This window comes from Chiloscyllium plagiosum, unplaced genomic scaffold (assembly GCF_037043375.1).
Source record: "Chiloscyllium plagiosum isolate Xiang-an unplaced genomic scaffold, Cpla_swu_hap1 HiC_scaffold_28, whole genome shotgun sequence".
Classification (NCBI taxonomy): domain Eukaryota; kingdom Metazoa; phylum Chordata; class Chondrichthyes; order Orectolobiformes; family Hemiscylliidae; genus Chiloscyllium; species Chiloscyllium plagiosum.
In genome coordinates, this window is record NW_028270166.1 from 20475059 (window position 1) to 20492070 (window position 17012).

Genomic DNA, 17012 nt, shown 5'->3' on the forward strand with positions numbered 1-17012 from the left:
TGTTTGCAAACTCCAAATTCATATCAATAAAGGCCTAAATTCCATTTGTTTCCCTAATAACTCGCTGCACCTGCATGTTTCATATAGATGGACACACAGATCCCTCTGCACTGCACTCTGTTTGGAGTCTTACTCATTAATTTAGATGGCTTTAATTAGTCCCATTGATCATAGAACAGAATCTCTACAGTGTGGAAACAGGCCTTTCGGCCCAACAGGTCCACACCGACCCCTGCAGAGTATCCCATAGAGGCCCATTCCCCTATCATATTACTCTACATTTCCCATGACTAATGCACCTAACCTACACATCCCTGAACACTATGGGCAATTTAATATGGCCAATCCACCGTACCTGCACATCTTTGGACTGCGGGAGGAAACCGGATCACCTTAAGGAAACCCACGCAGACACGGGGATAATGTGCAAACTCACACAAACAGTCGCCCAAAGGTGGATTCATTCCCGGGTCCGAGGCGCTATGAGGTAGCAGTACTAACCACTAAGCCACTGTGTTGCCTCCAAAGATAGCTTCATATTGACCCAAGTATTTTAGGTGAGCAAAATCTGTTGGTTGGATTCATACTGGGGAACCTTAAGGCATGGATTTGTTCTTTCAGTCTTCCAACAGCTGCTTTTACCCAGGAAACAATGATGCCAAAAGTCTTCTTGTTACATGATTCATTTTGACAAGATCTCTTTCTTTCAAAGGAGGCTGACCTTTACACAGACGGTATCACATTAAGTAAAAATAAGGCAAGGCCAATCAAAATAAATCCTAACAAATGCATCTGCCCTTTAAAGTCAAGATTTAACTCCGAGGTTACTCTGCACTTGTATCTGATTTGGTGGAATTTCTTGCACATCCTTTGGTGTGAGTAGCAATCACAATGTGACACCAAAATCTGTAACTGAGATTCTTCTCATTTATTTTCAACTCGCTCCACAGCAACCCAACAGACATTTCTCAAATTCACTCCGAATTATTTTTAAAGTCTCAAAACACTTTTCAGTGAAACATCATTCTCTGTCATCAATATCAATCCTTACTGTGCCTTCTGCTGGTAACTAATAATGTAATTAAAATCATTCTCCCGTTTAGGCCTCCTAGCATATTTGGCAGGTAATTCACAAGTTTTGACTCAAGCACGCCAGGAATACCCCCAACCCCCGAGATAAATTCCTGCTTTTTGCTGATCTCAGCTGGAACAATGCCAATGGTGCCACAGTCCAGAAGTCAAGAGGGAAAGCTATCCAGGTTTTCCATGCCTGGACACTGTCCAATGCTATCTCCGTTGACAAGTGCACAATAGGCTTGGCAAAGTTGCACCCAGAAATTAAATGGCCTGCGGGCATTTCTCATCAACTCGCACACTGCAGTGACCATACACGACAGTTAACAGAAGGCAATAGGAGCTGGTTAAACACAAGGGGCAGCAGGAATGTCTTCAGTGGGGGGGAGCAGAATTAATGATAACAGCATAACTGCAAATGGAGGACCGTTTGGGAGACTTGTTCCAGTCTATTTTGCATACTTCTTCAAATGTACGAACTTGGCACCATTTTTACAAATTTCAGAACAGATTGGGAAGTCTGAGTTTGTAAAAATGGTGGCTCACTTTGTGAAGAAAACTTTCAGCTTGGGTCAAACCAAGTGCAAGCTCATCTGCCAGCAGTCTGACTATTTCCTGTGCACTTCCTCTGTCTGTTGCACATTTTCATAAGGAACCCATTTCCTGCAGTTGTTTTATCTGATACCTGCTGTGAGTGCAGCAGGAGAAAATGGCAGCTTCAAAAAGCTCTACTGTTCCCTCTGTGGTTGCCCTGGGTTAATTTTAGACAATGAAAGCTTTACTTCATGTCACCTTTCTGTTTCTTTTTCCAACAACAGCACTGAAATGCAAGTGCACACAACAGATTTTATTTCGTAGACCTTTTAAATTAGAAAACATTCCTCTTCGGTCATGACGTGTGAAAATAACGGATGCTACGACCATTGAAAATACAGAGGAGATAAAGCCAAAAGGGTATGGTGAAGTGGGAGGGTGGTTAAAGTGAAGAGATCAGATTACAACAGGATCTTGATCCGATGGGCCAATGGGCTGAGAAGTGGCAGATGGAGTTTAATTCAGATAAATGCAAGGTGCTGCATTTTGGGAAAGCAAATCTTAGCAGGACTTATACACTTAATGGTAAGGTCCGAGGAAGTGTTGCTGAACAAAGAGACCTTGGAGTGCAGGTTCATAACTCCTTGAAAGTGGAATCGCAGGTAGATAGGAGAGTGAAGGCAACGTTTGGTATGCTTTCTTTTATTGGTCAGAGTATTGAGTACAGGAGTTGGGAGGTCATGTTGCGGCTGTACTGGACATTGGTTAGGCCACTGTTGGAATATTGCATGCAATTATGGTCTCCTTCCTATCGGAATGACATCTCTCTGCACGGCAAACTAGCCATCAAGTCAACTGAGCTAACCAGCCTCCTCTACACTTCTTATAGTAGGACTAGCAGGTCAAATTATGAGAATAAGTTTGCATCATATTTCCTTAAATACAGAAGGTGGAGGGGTAATCTAAATGAGGTGCCTGAAACATTAAAATAATGACTGAGAACAGATTACTAATAGAATAAAATTTCCATACCAGAAATAAAAAGGGTGCATTCTTAAATATGAGCTAAGTCCTATTACAGGGGTTTAAAAAAAAGAGAAGCTCTTTCACACAAATCGAATTCTCCTCATCAAAAGACTGTGGACTTATGAATAATTGGAACTTACGATTGTGGTTGGTTGATTTTTGTTAGTTATGGGCATCAAGAAATAATTAGGGTAATGGAGTCAATGTACTTGATCTTGCCAAACACCAAAACAGGCTTGTGGGTTGAATGGGTTATGCCCATTGCTATAACTTCCAACTCGATCACCTCAGAACAATTGCTGAAATCAGAATTGTCCTTGCTGAAAAGTTGCAAAACTCCAAAGGTGCATCCCTGTAAAAAGAATTAGGAATAGCTGGACTTCCCTTGTGGTTCATCAAGTTTATCCAATGATTGGTTAAGGGATACAGACCAAGAGAGATCAAGGGTTGCTACTTGGTGATTTCACTCTGTATGGTCATTACAATTTCTGAAGAAAAATATAATTGAAGCTCCCCATTTCTCACCATTAATTAGAACTCCTGACAGAACTGATCAAGCATGAAAGATCAGGTGAGGACAATGTCTTAACTTTTCAAATTTCCTGTAATAACACAGCTTGGAAATGTTTATTACCAAGATGATTAATTGTTTCTGCTAAAGGCTACTGATGAACCATCAGCTCCTCATGGTTTTACTGTGGCAAAGAGTCAGTGAAAAGAGAGAACACTGATGTAGAAAGAGTTATGGAGTCATACAGCATGGAAACAGACCCTTCAGCCTACCAAGTCTATGCTGACCAATTTCCCAAACTACACTAGTCCCACCTGCCTGCATTTGGTCCAGACCCTCCAAACCTTTCCCATTCATGTAATTATCCAAATATCTTTTAAATGTTACAACTGTACCTGTATCCACCACTTCCTCTGGCTGTTCATTCCAAACACAAACCACTCAGTGAAAAATGTTGCTCCACATGTCCTTTTTAAATTTTTCTGCTCTCACCTTAAAAATATGCCCCTAGTTTTGAACTCTCCCACCTTAGGGAAAAGGCCTTTGCTATTCACCTTACCTATGCCCCTCATGATTTTATAAGCCTCTATAAAAAGGTCACCCCACAACCTCCTACACTTATTGAGAAAAGTCCCAGTCTATTTTTCTCACTCAAATCTTCAATTCCTGGCAACATCCAAGTGAATCTTTTCTGCACCCTCTCCAGTTTAATAATATCCTTTCTGTAACAGGGCAACCAGAACTGCACACAGTACTCCAGGAGGGGCCTCACCAACATCCTGTAGAATGTCAACATGACATTCCACCCCCTATACTCAAAGGCCTGAGCAATGAAGGCAAGTATGCTAAATGCCTTCTTAAGCACCCTGTCTACCTGTGACATAAATTTCAAAGAATTATGTAGAGGTCTCTCTGTTCTACAACATCTCCCAGGGCCCTTCCATAAGTCCTATCCTTGTTTGTCTTAACAAAATGCAATACCTCGCATTTATCCAAATTAAATTCCATCTGCCACTCCTTGGCCTATTAACCCAAAAGATCTCTTTGTAATCTTAGAAAACCTGCTTTATTGTCCACGATGCCACCAATTTTCATGTCATTTGCAAACTTTACTAATCATGCCTCCTATATGCTCATCCAAATCATTTACATAAATTACAAACAAACGTGGACCCAGCATTGTTCCCTGTGGCATACCACTGGTCACAGGCCTCCTACCAGAAAAACAACCCTCCACCACGACCCTCTGTCTCCTACCGTCAAGTCAATTTTGTATCCAATTAGCAAGCTCATCTTGAATCCCATCAGACCTCACTTTACTAATTAGCTTACCATGCAGAACCTTATCAAAGGCTCCACTAAAGTCCAAGTAAACAATGTCCATCACTCTGCCCTCAATGTTTTTGGTTATTTCCTCAAAAAACTCAATCAAGTTTGTGAAAAATAATTTCCCTTGCAAAAAACCATACAGACTATCCCGAATCATTCCTTACCTCTTCAAATGCATGTAAATTCTATCTTTCAGAATCACCTCTAACAACCTACCCACCACCGATGTCAGACTCACAGGTCTATCACTCCCAGACTTTTCCTGACAGCCTTTCTTAAATAAAGGCACAACATTAACCGCCTCCCAATCCTCCGTATGGCTCACCCATAGCCGTAGATGATACAAATATTTCTGCCGGGGCTCCTAAAGTTCCTCACTAACTTTCCATAATGTCCTGGGATACACTTGATCAGGTTCTGGAAATGTATCCACTTTAGGTTTTTGTAAGACCTCCAGCGCTTCCTCATCTGTAATGTGAACTGTTTTCAAATCATCAATAAGTATTTGCCAGAGTTCCTTAGCCTCTATTTCTTTCTCCACAGTAAAAACTGATACAAACTATTCATTTAATATCTCTCTGATTTCCTGAGGTTCAACACAAAGTCGACTTCATTGATCTTAAAGCGGCCCTACTTCTCTCTAGTTGGTAAGATGAAGCAGCTACAAAGTTAAAAATTAGTTAAGGCTAAACTAACAAAACTAAAAAGAGAGTGCTGGAGAAACCTCAAAGGTCTGGCCACATTTGTGGAGTCAGACACAAAGGTTTGAGTCTGGCATGACTCATTTCCAGAACTGGGAACGTTAGAAAAGTGTAGAACAGAAAACACATTTGCAAGGCAGTGTCTGCATTGTACTCCTACATGAGAGGGGCATTCAAACCTTCACGAACAAGAAATGCAACAGTTAGTAAAGCATTTTGTTAGTTTACATCATTCATTAAAAAAAACTTTCTAATATGAAATGCATTTGAGATCGAGCCATTAAGAATAAACGGAAAGCACAGGAAATCTACATTTGGCTGTCAATTAAAAAAAATCAATATTGGAGGATGGGGATTTCATTTTCAATCATCAGTGATTCACCCTGAGCTCAAATGCATAATATCTGGGAAAAACGGGCTCAGACTGTAGGATGACTACAGTGACGGGGAGATAAAAATATCCCCTCCGATTAAAGTGTACAACCGTGTGTCAAAATGAAGGAAATTTGGAGGACAAGTAATTCAGTTGTTTCTCGTACCAGCTTTCTCTGTGCCCGGTGCCATTGTTCTTTAATTTCTTTTCTGCGCTTTTCATGATCCAGCCTTCTTCCAGCTAACGGCTATGTCAAAAAAAAAGACAATTTCACAAATTCAGCATGAATACCTCTTGCACACTCTGCTGATGAGAGTATAATCAATAGAATGTCATTGAGCTGAACTCCCAACAAAGTGGGAACCCAGAGGATCTTCAGGTTGAGTGGGTAGAACGCAGACTTGCCAGGATTGTAGCTGACTCTTCTCTCCTGCCATTTACTTTGGGATGGAGATCAGCAGCTGGAGTCGATGGTTGGAAATGGAACCAGTCGAGGAACTGGATTATGGGTGAGGGGACAACACAATTGAAGGTGATGAAGAGAGTCTGCAGAAACCTGGGGCTGGAGAGGCCCCCTATTCCTCCACAAGGAAGATTTTGAAAATAGGGCTCTCGTAGCCTGCTCAGCTCTCTTCTGGGTCCAGTGCTACTTGGCTTCTGTTGTTTATGATAAAACCCAAACTAGATGTCAAATGCGGATATGAGATATAAAGAGCACTGGGGTCTGAATGGCACCATTAGGCCATTGCATTCTAACAAGATGTCTGCCTATCTCAGGCACAGTTTTTAATAATAATGTGGGTGACACAACACTGGGAACAGTTAAAAGCCGAAAGAACTGCAAATGCTGTCAATCAGAAGCAAAAGCAGAAATTGCTGGAAAAGCTCAGTAGGTCTGGCAGCATCTGTGGAGAGAAATCAGAGTTAACATTTCAGGTCGAGTTACCCTTCCCCAGAACTGGGAGCGTGTTGCTCACTGCTGAGGTGTGAACCCCGTTCTTGTCTGGTATGAATGGTACAAAGCTGTTGACATTTTGGGTTTGGTCTGAGCTAAGGGACCCAAACTCAGAAATTCATTTCTAACAGTAAGTTGTGAAATACACTCACAACTGGACTTCAAATATAATAAGTGAATGAATTTGGATTCTTAAATAATGACTAGTTAGAAGCTGTCAAAGACTGATGAATACCGGGAACAAAGAAAGCCACTAATGTCAAGTCAAATACTCCTTCAATAAGAGGTCCTTGGCAAAAATTCAGATTGAAGACTATTAGATGAATATTCTGCTGTGCCTCCTGAATTACTGCCAGAAACTCCTGCCATTGCTGCTAGGCTCCCATTCTAATCAATTCCTCCATCGTTCCTTTGTAGTTACTTTTACTCAATTGTAATATCATTATATCCGACTCCAGCTTCTCCATCTCAAACTGCAAGGTGAACTATATACTCACTCGCATATTTGCAAGAATGATTAAATATTACAAAATATTCCACAACTAACAATGCAAATAAGTTAGTTCTCAGGTGAAGAATCCTTTGAAGAAAGGATTCCTTTGCTCCAGATGTTGGATCCAGAACCAAAGAGGTGGATTTCTGGCAAATTGGGAAACAGCAGAAAGGACAGACACCTTTGGCCTGTACCAATCAGTCAGCAGGTGCTTAAACCTCATCACTAACATGTCCCATTGCAAAGCTCTTCATAGAACATGCGGCTGGGGAAGAGCAAGCTAGTCATGCAACACTGGTTTTGGTGATGTTTACAATCCTACTTTTGCTGACACATTGTAAACTGTTTTCATACATTTCTGCATAGACTGGATGAAGAAACACCTGCTGAAAAGTGCTACCTGGATGCAAGATGAAAACACGTACTAGTCTGTCCTGAATCCAATATATAACATAATGGGCTTATAAAGAATGTAACTCTGAACCTCTCACTGCTTGACATTCCGTGATGCCCCCCATGACCTCCTTTAATCTTTTCCACATCCTCTTTTCCATCTACTCCTTTCTCATACCTTTCCCCATTACCCCACCTCTCATCTCACTGCACTCTTTTTATCCACCTCCTAATTCCTACACAAGATATACAGCGCTGAAACATGTCATTCAGCCCAATTACTTAATGCTGTTGTTTATTCATCACTTGAACCTCTTCCGGTCTTTTCTCATCTTAACCAAATATTTTCTCCTCCCTTATGTGCTTGTCTTGTTTCCCCTTAAAACTATATATTATTCACTTCAACCACTTCCTGTGTAGCAAACTCCATATTCTTTATTTCTTTGAATTAAGAAGTAGTTTCTTCTGAATTTCCTGTTGGATTTCTTGGTGACTATCCTATATTGGTGGCCTGTAGATACATTCTTTCCCACAAGAGGGAACATTCGCTTTTAAACCCCTCTGTTAGATCACCCCTCTACTTCCTTCTGTGAAGACAGAAGAGTACGAGCCTGTCAATTCTTTCTGGATATGTCCAGTGCATGCATTTCTGGTATCATTCTTTTAAACCTGTTCTCACCCTCTCCAGTAGCTCTCTCTCTCTCATTTTTATGTTACGGCAATCAGAACTGCATGAAATATTAAAGTGAGACATTGGCTCAGATTTAGTATCATCCCCTTAATTTTCAATTCTATTTCTTTTGCAATGAATTCTAATGCTTGATTTGCTATCTGCATTGGTTTTGCTAACCTGTGACATAACATTTAATGATTAATGCATATTCAGAGATTCCTTTGCTCCTCTAATCTATCAAAAACTTTCATCTTCCAAGGGATAACTGACCTCCCATATTTATTAGATTGTAATCTAATCATCAAATACATCTCACTTGGGTTGAACGTCACTTCCTAATTAACAATCTTGCAGATTAGGCAAATAACATCCTCCTGTAATTTGTTGCAAATCACCATTATAAGGACTTCCTTCCCTCTGTGCTCCCAAGTGCTTGCATCTAAATATTCTGCACCCTTTAACCCAATCGTGACTTGGTCTTGATTTCTTGTGTGCAATGCCACAGGAGATGAACTTGAATGAAATGAATGTTAACCTCAGATACTTAAAAACAAGATGTATTTCGCATGCAAAATGTTTTAAAAAGATAAATATTCTCTCATTTCCTCCAAGAAACACCATTCGTTTGACTGCCATGCAATAATAAATCTATTATAATTTCTGGATTCTTGTTCTGGAGTGTATCTGGTTACCTGGAGGAAGGTTTGGTTCTGGAGGACGTTAACTCCTTGTATCATGCTTTGTCCGAAATCCAGGTCCTGTTCCAGAGCCAGCGAGTAAATTGACAGAAAAGGGACATGATACTAAACAAACAAAGCATTGATGTTAAAATATAAGTCACTCAAAGAGGACACAGAGTGAAGTAACATATTGCAATGTATGTTACATAAAAGTGTTCCAGTGTACAATCAAGTGAAAGCTATGACTATAACACCGACTGGACTCCTTGTATCTTATGTTTAAAATTGGCACAATATGGGATAATCTTATATCCCTTTTTGCTTCTTTTAGTTTCACTGCTTTTAGTACAAGAGTGAAGTACTGATCAGATTAGTTCAGTTAATTCTCTTGAATTGCTACAGTCTGTGTTGTAGGTAGAAAGGAAGTTCTAGGACAAAGGAATCACCAAACATTTCCAAGACATGGTGAGGTGCAACTTGGAGGGGATTGGTGTTGTTTCCATGTGCCTACTGTCCTCGGAACTTCAAGTTGTAGAGATCATAGGTTTGAAAGGTCTTAAAGATACCTTGGCAAGTTGTTGTGGTGCATCTTACTGATGGTACACACTGTAGCAAAGATACAGCAGCGGAGGAGGGAGTGAATGTTGAAGGTGATGGATGGGGTGCCAATCAAACGGGCTGTTTTGTCCTGAACAACATTGAGCGTCGCATGTTGTTGAAGTTGCATTCACCCAGCAAATGGAGAGTATTCCTCCAAACTCCTGACCTGTGCTTTGTGGAGGGTGGAAAAGCTGTGGGGAGCTAGGAAGTGAGCTACTTGCCACAAATTCCCAACCTCTAACCTGCTTATGTTCACAGTATTTGCAATTCCCTCCAAATGGATTATCTCAGAAGTACAAGTCTCAACATAAAACACTGGACTGGGGTATGAAGTGACCGTTTGTAGAGAGAGAGCATAATGAGACTTGTACACTACCTACATGTCATCACGTACCACTGCTGTAGGAGAACAAATCCAGAAGTAAACTGAATTTTAATTAGCTGCTTTAGTGCATTTTAAAATTTAACAGTAAGTACTGTCCAAGCTCTATTCATTCATGTCCATTTCCTTACCTCTTGAGTAATAGTGTGTCTACAGGTGTGGATCAGTTTTGTCAACCCTTTGGCAAAGTCCATTTCTGCGGAAAAAATACAAAATACTCCTGTCATAAACAGGAAGCGTGTAATCACATAGCACTGTTCATATACATTTTTTTTCACTTTATACTGATGATGTTTCTTACTGAATTCATTCACTGTTAAATACTATTCACACAAATAACTGGAGGATATAATGACAAGAGATTTATCAGGTATCTATTGTAGACATTTGCCTGTAACAATCAGTTGAGACTTGTTTGATCTCCTTCAGTTGACTAGATTGAAATAATATTAAAAATCACACAACACCAGGTTATAGTCCAACAGGTTTAATTGGAAGCACTAGCCTTGGGAGTGCTGTCCCTTCATCAGCACAACCACCTGATGAAGGAGCAGCGCTCTGAAAGCTAGTGCTTCCAATTAAACCTGTTGGACTATAACCTGTTGTGCGATTTTTAACTTTGTACACCCCAGTCCAACACCGGCATCTCCAAATCTTGAAATAATATAATTCTTCTGTGGTTTCTACCTCAACCCATCTGCTACTGAAACTCTCATCCATCTTCATGCTCATCTCCTCCAATGTTCTGCTTTCTCCCCACTCCCTTCTTCCAGCCACTGTAAACAAGCAGCTCAAGAAACACTCTACTTCCCAAGATCTATTCAAAATCAGTTCTTGTCAGCCTGTCACAGCCATCACACTGGCTCCTGGTTTATCAACGGCGAAAATATTACATTCTCCCCTTTGCATTTAAATCCCTTAGCAGCTTCGCTTCTTTACATTTCTGTTACTAAATGATGTATTAATGCAACCTTCCTGTCACTAGTTCTCTGGTGCTCTGGCCTCTTGTGCAGCCCTCCCTCATTTCTTCCCACCATTAGCAGCAAAGTGACCTAGGCCAAAAGATCTTGGAAGCCCCTACTCAATTCCTTCAATGTCTATCACTACCTTTAATAGATATGAATTCCAACTCAACTGACTATGTTTTTGGTCATGTTCAGTCCTAGTATCTTTTCCTTGGTTTGACTTGGTGACATATGCTTCTATCTTTAAGGTGCGACAGAAATGAAAGCATTAGAAGGAATTATAATCTCTCGCCACAATGAGGGCTTCTCTACAATCCAGTATATTGGTTGCTCTAATTCATAACTTGTGTTTGATCTTCACTCACCACTAAATCCAATTGTTTGGTCACCACTAGGTATTGACCAAGTTTTCAAGTGACTGGTAACTATTTTGATACAAGTGACCAAAAACATCTTGAAATCTGGACTTGCCAAACAGAAAGCAACACCCACAGGATGATGTGTCCGCATTGTACTACGTCTCTTAGCCAGAATGTAACAATGACAAACCCAACAGTCCCTCACCCAAAGCTGTTCTTTTCTCCAGGTAGCTGATCAGATCTTTCATGTACTTGGAAACGGTTTTGGCATATTGCAAAGCAGCTTCAACACCCCCCTCAGACCTTTGAAGTATTATATCCACTTCTTCTGCAGAAAGACAGCCTAGAATCAGAAATAAACAGAAAGAAGAGGAAGAAAAAAAGACATATTTTACTTAGAGTGCTCCACATAAAAGATTCATTTTCAAATGGGTTTCGTGTGAATTGCTTGGATTCTTTGCTTTCTTAAAAGATTACAGCCGCTTTCACAATTGTCACTGCCCAGGGAATACTCAGTTTCTAGATGAATTGAAGAGAACAAGGGATGGAGACTTTATGTACCATGTCTCCCTTCAACAATTCTCTGCCAGAATTTCGATGGACAAGGCTTGGCCTGTGTAGGATGCTGAAGTGGACAGCTCTCTTATTAACATTCAAATGAGCTGAGCTGAGAGAATGAATTCCCTATGGCCTGCCTCAGTTTGCTGTTTGTCCGAACAGGCGAAGTGAAGACCTGAAGGAAGAAGGCTCTGCTGCTGAACTGGGAGCCATAGATTTTACAGGAAATGTTAGCGTGTAGTAAATTTAACTAGGGATCATTAGAGATCGTCGTAGTGTCCTGGCTACTGCCTTCCAGAAAGACCCAAAGCCAGTGGGCAAATGTGCGGCTTGGAGTCCAACAGCTTAAACTCTTAGCACAGCTTTGTGATCCCAGTGAAAATGTGAAGCAACAGCCAAGTGTGTGTATGGCCATGGGAGCAAAAAAAAGCTTATTTGCAGCTCCAGACGTCCAGGGGCAGCACACCAGCAAATAATAGGGGCTGAAACTAAATCTCTTATTCATTTCTGAATGTCCATCACAGAACTGCCTCACGCAAGTTCTTAGTACTGATTTCATGCAACAGTTTTGTTTGATAAGAATTTATTGCGACGATGGAAATCCATTTTCTGACCAGTTGGCTTCAACATCTGTGTACACTTCATAAACTGTCTCAATCAGTTGGCTTGACTGCACCCTGCATCGTAATGACAATGTTTAACCACAGTATTTCAACTACATGATGCATTGATGTAACACCTTGAATGTGGAATAATACCCCACAAGACAATTCATTGGTTTGAACTGAGCCAAGAAAGGGGATGTAGGACATGTGACCAAGGGTTTTTTTTTTGAACAGGTAGGTTTTAAGGCAGCATCTTAAAAGGAGATAGAGAAGGAGAATCAGAGGGCTTTTGGGAGGGAATTACAGAGCTGAGGATGTGGATAGTTTAAGGCATTTCAAGGAATGAAGGAAATGACGGTCAAGAAATCAGAATGGAATGAATACAGATTTCTTTGCAGATTACAAAGGTCGATGATAGGTCTAGAATTACAGCAATAGCACAGAGGAATTACAACACGTGTATGGAAATTTTAATATTGAGGCCCCGGAATACCGATAACATTCTAGTGAATCGCCATTGCATCCTCATATGGTCAACATCTAATTTTTAAAGTTGCAATATGCTGAATGTGTACTGCAGGAGGGTCTATAAAGGGCTCTGTGGGGTTGAAGCACGTGCTCCTCTCCTTTCTAATCTGGCTCGCCTATTAGAACGACAAAAATCCAACCTGCATGCTTGATTTTTGTTTCCACTTAATAACCACATTTTAGTGACTGTGTACACAGACCCCAAAACCTCTTTTGAACTTCTACTGTTTCCAGTGATAAAGGTAGAAGATCAGCAACGGCAGCATTGGAATAGTCAAGTCAGAAGGTAATAAAGATAACAATGAGAGTTTCAGGAACAGATGGACTCAAACCCAGGTGAAAACAGGCAAGATATTGTATTGCTGGAACACAAAATGCAGAGATTGGGATCCACAAGGATGTTAAAGGTTGGAAAAAGTGAATTCTGCCTGAACCAGTGACCAATAATGGATTTGGCACTAAAAGGAAATGAGATTGTCATGGGGCACAGTGATCCGAATGCTTAATTGGAGGAGATTACTGCTCATCCATGTTAGACAAGCAACCTGACACCACGGAGAGGTCAAGAGAGCTGGTAGTGTGTAGAACTCAGCGTACATGTGGAACTTGATAAGTTTGGTTTCAGATGATGTGTGGAGTTAGTGGGGTAGCCCTGGTGGAGTAGTGCTTATACTTTGGTTCATTGGGCATTTAGGTAATAAGGTGTAATATGTTTGTTTTAAAAAGCTGTGGGGATTTGGCTTCTGGACAGGGAAAGGATCAGGAAGGGAAAGGTAGAAACTGGTGTTTGTTCCCCAAACTGCAGAGAGTTACAATAAGACCCTTGTAAATCTGTGAAAGTCTTTACTGCCTCATTCAATATGATTATTAGTCTGTTACACATGCATGATTTGTTACTTCATGCTTTCAAAAAAATTCTGTGTTTAGTCCATGCTGGCTAAAAGCCACAGAAGTACATATTACCTGAATCACTGAACTCATCCTTCACTTGTACCATATCGCCTTGTACAGCAATTCCACCACAGAGATTCTCCATTGACTGAAAACACACAAAAGGAAATTAGACTTGTGCATAGATGAATGAAGCGAACGTTCAGATCAAATACTAAGATATACTTCCACCTCATCATCTTAGAACAACCATCTTCTGCAAATTATGGATGAGCAAGTTGTGAGGCCTGACCTTTCAATCAGTTATGATATTCACTACACAAAATATAAAACATTCCAGAATGCGATTTAGCCCAGTACTTCGTTCAGGTTCTCCATGAATTCTAATTTACCTTCCTAAGTAAAACTGCATTACTGCGAAAACATTAAAAATGTTGCATCTCCCGAGAAGAAACTAATAGAATTTCAATTTTGCTTTCTTTGCAAGTCAACATTCTTGAATACTGACACAGAGCAACTATTTGCCTTCATAACGAATAGCGATACTTAAGCAACGCACAGATCTGATTTTCTTGTAACTCTACTGCGCAAAGAAGACTATAAAAATATAAATTACCCAGAAGTGATGCAGCAGATGAGCACTGTGTCCAGCTGAAATGGAATAACATGTTGCTATTACAAGCAACTTAAGTTATAAAATCCTGAGCTCCTTGAATCAATCTTTTGTTGGTGGTGATGCAAGATCTTTCATGCTTCTATTTTCAGTTCTAAGTTAATTTAGTTTGAGTTCAAAGTTTCATATTTATTTGAACCTCAAACTGCCCAAACAAGTCTCTTCTAATGAAAGTTCCCACCAGTCTGTGTATTATTTGCTATCTCAGAGACATTGATTGAGCTGTTGCATTTTCCATCATTCTCAGATTTCCATCATTTGCAGTTTTCCTTCTTGTAACACGAGATAAAGCTGGTTGTGTTCGGAGTTTAGTTTGGGTACACACACCCACAGGTATGCAGAGATACATGCACAGTGTTGAGTTAGATTTACTCGGACCACAGTCAGAGAACGAATGCGAACGCGACACATACACACCTCTGGGTGCTCCATGTTCCTCCCACAGTCCAAAGATGTGCAGGTTAGGTTAATTAGCCATGCTAAATTGCCCATAGTGTTAGGTGCATTAGTCAGGGTGAAGGTATGGAAATGGGTCTGGGTGGTTGCTCTTCAGAGGGTCAGTGTGGACTTGTTGGGTTGAAGAGCCTGTTTCCACACTGTAGGGATCTAACCAATAGCTAGGCTAAGAAGCAGTCAGATATTAATGATCACTTATTATGTTTTGAGCATGTATCTTGTGTCTTGCAGTACATATGTCATTTTCCTCTCCCACTGTTTCGTTCACCTGTCTTGATGGACTCTACAGAACTATGAGATTATACCTTTATAGCTGTTGGCAATAATCTGCCACTGACACCATCCTGTAGTGGAGTTTTGGGAGGCTGGTTCAGTTGGAATATCAGTTGAAGTGTGGCAAAACAAACAAAAACAAAAACAAAAAAGTATACTGGAACCAAAAAAGCCTTTCATAAGAAGAATACAGCCAATTTTTCACCGTGAAAAAAAAAAGCATTTGAATTTTTGGTGCAATAGATAGGGCTATTTTCCTCCTGCTGGATGTATATAATAGTGCTTTGGAGCTATACAAGATGGTTAAGAACAACATTAATACCAACAGAAAACAGACAGGAGGCATTTCAAACTTTTCATGCAACAAGTACATTCTCCATCCTAATTACATACCTCAACACACATTCACTCAGGTACAGATCAATATGCAGTAAACATATCTGTATCTGTCACTGACAACACCTTGTGAATTCCAAATTTCCTCACCTTAGGGAGCAGCAAGAGGGATCATCTTGAGGTAAAAGAATCTCTCTGTGTCTGAGCTACCCACGTCTTTGACAGTGATCACAGTCTTGGAGGAATTCGCTGATCACAGCGAGGGTTCAAATTAATGTCAGTCTCCAAATTAATGTCAGTCTCCGAATTAAGGTAGATGAGATGACAACAAAAGAGAAGTCACCTCCTCCTAAACCTTATCCAGTAACAATACAATGTGCGAGTCTGCAATCATCCTCTGTCCCTACAGAACGCAAGTGATTACTTGCAGGAGTTGCATCTTCGCAAAAAAAACTAAATAAAGCAGCAAGGGTGTTACCATCTTTGTAATTACTTTCAATGCTTGGAGAACATTTTGACCAAAGCAGACTGTCGTTGACTTGATGTTACTGTAGCTTGAAGACTGTAAAAGGACACCCTGTGCCTGAACTGTAAGTCCTGCAATGTAATTACATTATTTCCTCAGCCAAATACGATGGCTTACTAATGACACTATTAACTTCTTAACAGAAAAAGGTTATTTGATTTCATTTCAAACTTAGTGGAAATATTCAGACTCTTTGGAAATAATACACTCAACTCCAAAAGGTCAGGAAAATCAAGTAAAATGAGAAGATGTTTTCAGCAGGGCTGGACAACAATTGGTGTGATGGGATCATGTTGTCACTGTTAGACTGCCTCAATTCACAGGATACTGGCATCAGTGCGATTTCTTTCAGAAACATACATGTCAAACCCATCCTATTTCTTAGGTGTCAACCATGGGACACTGCCTTTTAAGCTTGTAGGCAGGAAACAGAACTCTGCCAACATCTCAGTTCACCAACTGTAGCTGAAAAGGTGTTTTCAGTGGTGCCTCCATCTCACCTCTTAAGAATAAGGCCAGTTCTGAGAATTGACAATAATTCACCCCGTATTACATAACTTGTGACAAGTGTAATTGTGGCTTTACTGCTAGGGTAACCTCACAGGGAAAGGAGTTAGGAGTCAGATAAGACCCAAAGGCCTCAAGTTTTCAAAATATTTCCTGGCAAGGCCAAGACGAACGAGAATGTTCCTCCCAAAGTTTTACTCTCCTGGGTCCCTACTCCTGGAAGTCATTTCCCCTTCCCAGTCTGCTCGCTCAAGTGAGGAAGCTTGTTCCCCAGTGATAGTATGCTGCATTTCATCTTGTGCTCCTGTCCATAAGAACAGGTCAAATAGGGAGAAATGGAAGCAACAGGCCATTCAGTCTATCAAGCCTGCTTTGTCAATGTATACAATCAGTGTTGATCTAATTGAAATTGTAACTCCACTTTTCAGCTTGCTGCCCTTGCAGGCTCACCCCCAATAAACCTCGACTCCCTTGTTAAATTGAACCAATCAGAGCAGGGAAACCCACTGCAGGAGCCATGCAAGTGAGGCCCAGTATTCCCACATCTCACACACACCATACACAGTTAAAACTAGAGTTATATTTCAGCACTAAATCCAAATGGCTCATTT

At 40.6% G+C, this 17012-nt stretch overlaps 1 protein-coding gene across 3 annotated transcripts in view; it reads right to left on the reverse strand.

Moving 5' to 3' along the window:
- Positions 1-17012, reverse strand: part of LOC122565348 (rho GTPase-activating protein 45-like) — a 183608-nt gene that overhangs the window by 41161 nt on the left and 125435 nt on the right. For all 3 annotated transcript variants that reach the window (XM_043721229.2, XM_043721228.2, XM_043721227.2), the window contains exons 6-10: positions 13703-13778; positions 11254-11391; positions 9856-9920; positions 8755-8865; positions 5715-5795 (exon numbers count right to left, since the gene is read on the reverse strand). In XM_043721229.2, coding sequence (XP_043577164.2) covers positions 5715-5795; positions 8755-8865; positions 9856-9920; positions 11254-11391; positions 13703-13778 — 471 coding nt within the window. The remainder of the gene's footprint in view (positions 1-5714; positions 5796-8754; positions 8866-9855; positions 9921-11253; positions 11392-13702; positions 13779-17012) is intronic.